Here is an 8,223-nt window from a genome sequence, read left to right on the forward strand (position 1 = left end):
TCTCCAGCAGTGCAGCTGTGCAGAGGGAATGCCTGGCTGGAGCTGCTGCTGGCACAGGGCACTGCACTGAGCAGCACACAGAAGAGATCACAGCCAGGGAACCAGAGGAAGAGTGCTCAGATAATCTTAAAGTTCACTTTGGGTAAAGAATCAGTGGTTCATCTCTTCAGCATTAACCAACACCAGCTGGCACAGAGGAAGCAGCTCTGGAACAAGTGTAACCCCATGGAATTCATTAATTCCAGTTTGTCAGTACACAGTCAATGTCAAAAAAGTCAAGTACTCAATTTTATTCAATGCAAACAGGAGTATTTACTTGGTTGTACTGGAGTTCAGCTTAACAACAATTTGCATTTGCCAGTCACCACCCAGATGCAATATATCCATGATTTTAGTGAATTTTAGTTCATGAGCTGCAATTGCAATGAGATCTAACTGGCAGATGACAGACAAACCTGCACACCCCCATTAGGAGGTCACTTACCCAGGAGCAATAAAAAAGCCATCACCATTATTGCAATGGCACCACCTCCAAGCCCCACTGCTGCTTGTGGCACTGGTGAATCTGTACATTTATGTCCATCTGGGCAAAAGCAGAGCCTGATGTGCTGCCTCTGCCTCGTAGAAAATCCTTGCCTGTCCTGAATAATGATGGGCACAAAGTAGCTGCCTTGTGGGAGGCTTCTTACCATCAAAAGTTCAACTGACTGCCCTAAAAAGAAGACAAGCACGTTATTTCAAGACTCACAGAAAGAAGTCTGATATTCTATAGTCCCTTCTGTTGATAATCAAAGGGAAACTCATTTGCACCCCAGTTTAAGATACTTTTTTCAGTCTTAATGAACCATAGTAAATAGGACAAAATGACATCCCACGTTATCACCTCACTGAGCCTTCTGGGCAGAGAACTGTCCCAGCCTGGCTGTGTTCTGGCACAGCTGCCCTAACACTGGAATTCATTATGGAATTAATTAAATGCAGAAGTAGTTCCTCAGCTTCCTACTTCCCTTTCTGCACATTGCTTCTAGCCCTGTCCTCAGCAGAGATGAAGACTATTGTAATATTTTTTTCAAATTGCTGTAACTTCATATTTGGAAAGCAGCTCCTCAACATCCTTTCAGTCTCATTAAAATTCATCACTGACAAACTATACAGGCAAGTGACAGTGAAGTAATCAGAGGGCACACACCTGGCAACAAACGTCTCATGAAATACATGAAAGGAAGAACTCACCAAAGTTCCTTCCCAAAGTCCAGTTATGCTTCACATCTTCAGAGTCCTCAGCCAGCTCAAATGTAAATGGCCCCAAATGTGAATAGACCAGGGCAGGCTTAGCTTGTATCAAGAGAATTGTCCCTTCTTTTTTGTCACACACATCTAAAGAGGGCTCCACTAATGATGGCATGTGATCATTCATGTCAGACAAGTAAAGCAGGATGGTGCCAGTAGCAGTTTGTGGTGGAAAGCCTTGACAGGAGTAAAGGAAACAGAAAAACCCTCACAAGTGAGTATTGACAAATGCCATTCATTGGCAGGATCTCTGGTTTATCCTGAGAGTCACACCTAACACAAGTTTTAAACATTAGGGTGTTCTATTATCCACCAACCACTTAGATCCTTTATTTTATTATCATTTTGTATCTAACATGCACCTCATCTCAAACATCTTGACTGTTTTCTGACTGGCTGCTTACCAGGAGCAGTAGCTCGAACAATAATGGTGTACAGGCTGTTGTTCACAAAAGGGGATTCTTTCTCAAATTCTTTTGCCACAGTAAGAACTCCAGAATTCTCAGCCACACTCAGCCACCTGTCTGGGTCATGGACTAGTTCATATCTAAACAGGAAAGGTAAAAATTACAAGTTATGATTTTAAATGGATTTTGGATACTAAACTAAACTTGCAAAAATATATATATATTCCTAAACTATTTCTCATTCTGAGAGTTAGAACATCTCCACTTACTTTATATTATTTGGCACATCATCTGGATATGTGGCAGGATATTTTCTAAATACCCTCCCAGGCTTCATTGAATCTTCTTTTTGGACAGTAAGTACAGGAGGATGGAACTTAAGAGCACGTTGTGACTGTATGACCTTGATGTTCACCGTGGTGTTGGTGGATTCTAAGCTTGAGGTCATCACAATGCCATTTTTACACAAGAAGAAAGGTTCTTCATTTGCTACAGAAATCACAAGTCTCATCTCAGAGTCACCTTCGTAGTCAAGAGGCTGCAAACCCCAGAGAGAAGTGTGATTAGCATTTCTGACCTTTGGTTTGGCAGTGACATCAGTTTCCCTGGAACTCAGGGGAGGGCTGAGCTGCCCTGACTCAGCTGAAACACTCATTGATTGGTCTCATAGTCACACTGGCCACACTACACATTGTCAAACCTCACTGCTCCTCACCTTGATAATACTCAAAATGCCTTCATTTGTGTCTGGATCTGTTCCAATGGTGAATTGTCCCCTCTCATTGCCCACTGCCACTCTGTATTTTGCTCTCCAAGCTGGAGTGTTGGGAGAGTCTTTATCTTCCACTTGGAGCCGCAGTACAGCTGGATGTTCCTGTCCTGCTGAAACCTGCAGCTGGTACTGGGAGAGGAAAGGAAGGAAAGAAGGATATTTATTTGGTTGGTTGGTTTAGGTAATCTCTTCACAATGGCTGAAGTTTTTGGTGGTGCAATGTAGCCATCACTTGCCTAACCAGCACTCCAAAGACAGGCTGAGAAATGCCAGTGACATCCCCTAAGGAATGATGAGATCATAACAAAATGTAACTTGTTTGTCTTTATTCTTAATATAAATTGGTCACTGGTCAAGAGCTGAAAATTCAGACTTACTAATGCAGAGAAGGATTGATACACATGCTGAGACAGAGGGAACAAATCACAGCTGTGAGAAGGGGCAGAATTTTACTGGGTCAGAGTTAGTGCTGATGAAACACAGTCTGTTTTGGCAGGTTATTTAACATCATTCCCTCAGGTCTTCCAAACACCATCCTGCAGGCAGGAGACCCACCATAGTAACACACTGGTGAACGTGTTTGCTCTTGCAGGTGACTTTGTACACACTGTTGTAACCTGGTAGCTGTTCCTGCCATTTACAACTCCAAATATTTACACATACCAGTCATGACTCAGCACCGAGGGTGCATTGCTGGCCTCAGCTGGGATGGTTAATTCAGGGCAGATAGTAGGTTGTAAAATAAAAAGTAGATTGTAATCATAGGATGGTTTGAGTTAAAAGGGCCCTTAAGGCCATCTAGTTCCAGTGCCCACTGCTGAGTGCATTTTGGAGTTTAAAGGACTGGACTGTACTTAGGAAGGCTCCGTGAGGGAATGGCATTTCTCCTTACATCAGCACTGGCAAACACAGGGAGGTGGTTGTTTGCATCTTCAACTGCCACATTCACTGTTGCAGTAGATGACAGCTGGGGACTCCCTTGGTCACTGGCTTTAATCAGAAGTTTGAAAGAGTTGGCAGTCTGAAAAACAGCAATGAGGCAGTTCCAAAATTAATGCAGAAGCTCTTCCCACATTCTGCCAGTCACAGCTACAAAGCTGGATGAGGCTCTCCTCCTTACACCTGCTAACTGTATAATGAACAGGTATCATGCATTAAATGATGAGAAGCTGCCAAATAGACATCACCTGATAATCCAGGCATCTTGTCAGAAATATTGATCCATTGGTGGGATGAATCTTAAATGTGAATCCATCTGGAATGGGCATTTGCATACTTATAGAATAGGACACCTGAGAATTCACGGTGTCGGCTTCATCTTTGTCCAAGGCTGTGATTTGGAAAACTGGCTCATCTAGGGAGGAAATGGAGATATTAATGGAAGTGTTTAGTCTCAGCATGAAGTTTCTCAGACCTGCCTGCAGGCTCCCAAACACACAAGAGTCAGGTCAGCCTCTGACTTCTCCTGTGCCTGTGGATATCCCTGAAAAGACTCTGGCCACTACTTCATTTGGGTGGCAAATCCACCTAAAACACTTAGTGCCACACTCCTGAATTTACTTTATCAAAAACATTCACTACCTTTTTATGCCAACTTCTGAAGTGTTGACACCATGCCCACCACAAGCCCAGACTGAGCCTTTGTATTTCTTAACAGTGTCTGACCCCCTTCTGGGAAACAAGGGGCATGTGCAGGTTTCAGATCCACAGTTCAGACCAACCTGCCAAAGTCTTGGCTTGTAGATAAGGAGAAATACCTTGGGAGTTTTTCCAGAATGTCTCCAACATCATTCTAACATACACTGAGAAGAATCAGACATAGGAGGTAGTCCTTAAATCCAGGAGTGTTTAAGTAAAAGCAGGGAGAAGAACAGATTTAGTAAGAAAGGGATAACACCAATGAAGGATTGAAGAAGGGAGCAGTCAGACACAGAGCCTTAGTTTGGATGGCACTTACCCTGACTGTGGTTCTCTCTTACTGTAATGCTGTATTCTTCCTTGGCAAACTCAGGTGCATTGTCATTAATATCCTGAACCTTTATGTTGAAGAATAAAGGGCGGCCCAGTGGCTCCCCAGTGTCTCTGTGCTCGATATTGAAACGCACCTAAAGGAGGAGCAGCCCAGAGATCAGGATGGACTGGACACTACCATTTAGATACCAGAACAGAACAAAAAACTTGCAATTTTGAAGCTGTTTCAGTGACATTTAGCCAACATTGGCTTTCAGTCACATGCTTAAGCCATAATTTTACCTTTCAAAGGTAGCAGTTTCATAATGGTCTTCCTGGGAATCAAACAATATTTTTAAAAGTAAAAAACATTTTTACTGGAGCTGGATCTGGGTTATTAAAAAGGGCTGCCTAATATAAAATACATAAATATCCTTGGGGCCAGCCAGAAGAATGCTTCCACCTGTGCTTCCCAGTTCTGAAGTACTTATTTAAGGAGTACATTCAATTTTCTTCAGATGCATTTCTATGATATTTTGGCTCCAAATCCACGAACATGCAGCGGATTCAACTCTGAATGCTGACTCCTCCTTTGCTAAACTTAGTGCTGCTTTAAAACCAAGCCCTGGAACAGTTGTGTTCAGTGAGGGGAATCATAAAGCTCTCCAGAATTTATCTTTTCATTATGGAAGGCAAGACCTTGCACAGAAAACCACATGGAAAACTCTAATTTGGGGACAGTTAATCCACAGAGACACAAACAGGAATCACCACAGAACAAACATAAGGAGACCACAACTGAAAAAGTTTTGCAAGAGGAAAGCAAACCCACACTCACATATTTCATTCATACACTCATTATCACATTTCTTTCATTAGAGTTACTGCTTATGAACACTGTTCTGCTTTTTAAGGAGAAACATATGCCTCCTCTTCTGCAAAGTTACAGTAATGCAGCTCTGCAGCTCCTCCAGGACTCTCCAGACTTTTGTAACTCAGAGCTGTGTGTTTCCAGTCTCCTGCTAAGGAGGTTCCCTGTTTACAGCTCAGTGTTCTGGCCACTATAGTTGTAACATACTTGGAATTTCAGGACAATCTCTTCCATTTTCAGCTTATGATCAAGGGTTATACCCAAAAGAAAAAAGGAAGTGTGTGCATATTTATGGAATGACAAACAAAGAGACTGATAATAAACAATGATGACAAATTTACTGGTCTCTGCTGAGTCAGTCAACTTGGTACCTATTTATGGGTTCAAGATAAGAAACTGAGGTCAAAAAAACACTTAACATTATCACCATGAGCAAATTCTTGTGAAGGATTTAGCTATATAAAAAACAATTAACCTTTGCAAGCAGTTTAAAGTATCCTTTTAAAGTGCCTTACCAGAAAATCTGGAGTCTTCTCCCTGTCGATGGTGCGATGGACGTACACATGGCCATTGACATCATCTTCTATGGAAAACAATCCAGCCTCTGGAGGTTCATCCACCCCAGGTCCACTGATTAAATATTTGAGGGATGTATTAAGTGCTTTTATGTGGTGCAGCTGTGGGAAAGAGAAGTAGAACAATGCAGTATGAGCAGGGAACATGGATGAGAAATATAAAATACTTCAGGCCAAGTCTCTTTCTGCCCACCTTCCCTTTGTTGCTGCAGCACCACCACTTTTCTCTGGGCCATGGCCTTCTTACCTTTCCCTCTCCATAGTCTTCTTCTCCCTGAGTATCCCTGCAGCTTTTCATAGGAGGGAGCAGAATCCTTCCCACCCCACAGTCCTTCCTAGCTCTGTGTATATAAGACAAGTTTGAACAAGTCAGTTTTTTTAAAAGTTGCTGTTTAATGCACAATTCTTGCCCTCTCCTCCTTGTAATATTTTATTGTACAACCTGTGGTGAATACTTAATGATTATTCAAGGAGAATGTTTCCTAAAAGGCTGTACCTGTCCAGCATATTTGGGGAATGGTCCTTTGTCCTCTTCTTGAACATCAATGGTGGTGATGACCCAGGTCCTTTTTGCACGTGGGAGAGGACTCAGACTGCCCAAGTGATAAGAATCCACCCCCTGTTGGATAAAGAGGTTGTTTAGTGCCAGAGTTCACACATCAGCTGTTGTGTATCTGCTGTTATGTAATATGGACTACAAACCTCAAGGCTCTTTCCTTGGATGGCCCATCCAAAACTGGCATTTTCACTTTCCTGAGTGAAACTCTTGGCAGCAGCAACCTTGGGAAAAAAGAAAAGGGATTGTGACAAGTGTGGTTGACTAGAAAACATTGATGTGCTGTCCAGGAGGAGTTTGCCTTCACAGGAACATATTGATCCAGTTTTGACAGAGTTGTATTGAATTGTACCTAACCCTGCAACCTCCACAAATGTCATCTACCCCATTCCAAATGAATGCCATGAGAGCTGGGATATAATTCCTCTGCTCAGGTGATGCCAGCCCCAGAAACACAAAGTCATTGCAACCATGCAGATACCAGTCCATGATATCATCTCTATGGCTTTTCTCAAACCAAGTATCTGCAGTTTTTAAGGCCTCTGTGTCTTAGGGCTCCTTCAGAAGTTGCCTGGTATTGACAGGACATAAATCTTTTTCTGGAAAAATGAGTTAAGCCTGGGGAGCATTGCAGGGTCTCAGGTGTGACTCCAAATTTTCCAAACAGCTGGTCTAGCAGAAGGTGAACACTGGACAGAAGTCTCCAATCCAGATGAGTAAAATAAATTGATGACAATGGTGATTACACCCATATTAGCATGATTTGCCCTTTCATAAGCACAAGCTTCCTGCACCAGCTTCAAACTCTGCTGTATCCTGGAAATCTTTCACCCCAAAGGACTACGACTCAAATTACACTCACAGGTGACCCGGACACCTCTCTGCCTTTCATCAGAAATCTTGGGGGTTATAACTAATCCCATGCATTGTTCCCAAAACCAGAACAGATCTCTGCCTGCCCAGGACCTATTTCTGAAGAAACAAAATACTTCTAAACTTGTCATGGCTATAAACTAGCCAAGCAACAGGGTGGTGCAACAGCAGTTACTCAGTAGAGCTGTTGTAAGCCCAGGGAAAAGCTCTGTGATGTAAAAACAGCAAGCAAGGCTTCAACTCAGCCCTTGCAAGTTGTCCTTATTAGCTTTGCTCCAGGTTCAGCTCTGCTGGACCCCCTGGAGGAGCTTTCCCCTTTGTGTAAGTGCAGCACTTCTAAATATTTTGGAAGCTTTAACTGTGTATGCTGTGGCTTCTCACCTCCTCATGGCAATGGCTCAGGGTAGAGCTCCCTCCAGTCCAGCCACAGGCACTGCCAGGAGGGAACAACCCAGGACAGGGCCATGAATCCCACAGAAACACTTGTGGAAATGCCACTGAATTACTGAGGGGATGATTAAGACAGCAGGGTCACCACTGGGCACCAGTGCTCAGCCAGGGGTGAGTGCCCTGGCATCCCAACAGCAGGAGCAGAGGACCCACCCTTCCCAGAGATCTGAGCCCAGTTCCTGTGTCCAGGTGGATTCTGAGAATCTCCAGGGAAGGAGACTTCATCCATCACCTCTCTGGGCAGCCTGTTCCAGTGCTCAGCCACCTGCACAGTGAAGTTCTTCCTCATGTTCAGGTGGAATGTTTAGTGTTCCAGTTTCTGCCCGTTGCCTCCCGTCCTGTCTCACCCTGAGAAGATTCTGCCTCCATCCTCCCTCCGTGCCCCCCTGCAGCCAGACCCCCTCCCCACATCCCCACCCCACACCCACCTGCAGGAGCAGCAGGATGAGGAACAATTCCATGGGGAGCAGCAGGACCAT

At 43.8% G+C, this 8,223-nt stretch overlaps 1 protein-coding gene across 1 annotated transcript; it reads right to left on the reverse strand.

The window, feature by feature from the left end:
* Positions 1-476: 476 nt before the first annotated feature.
* Positions 477-8,223, reverse strand: CDH26 (cadherin 26). The gene is made up of 12 exons (XM_071573248.1): positions 8,173-8,223; positions 6,568-6,645; positions 6,362-6,484; positions 5,806-5,967; positions 4,427-4,574; positions 3,657-3,823; positions 3,362-3,490; positions 2,413-2,598; positions 1,967-2,235; positions 1,695-1,837; positions 1,234-1,467; positions 477-712 (listed from the first exon to the last, which is right to left on the reverse strand). Exons 1-12 carry the CDS (start codon positions 8,221-8,223, stop codon positions 477-479), a joined length of 1,926 nt encoding a protein of 641 aa, XP_071429349.1.

This window comes from Pithys albifrons, chromosome 18, assembly GCF_047495875.1.
Source record: "Pithys albifrons albifrons isolate INPA30051 chromosome 18, PitAlb_v1, whole genome shotgun sequence".
Lineage (NCBI taxonomy): Eukaryota > Metazoa > Chordata > Aves > Passeriformes > Thamnophilidae > Pithys > Pithys albifrons.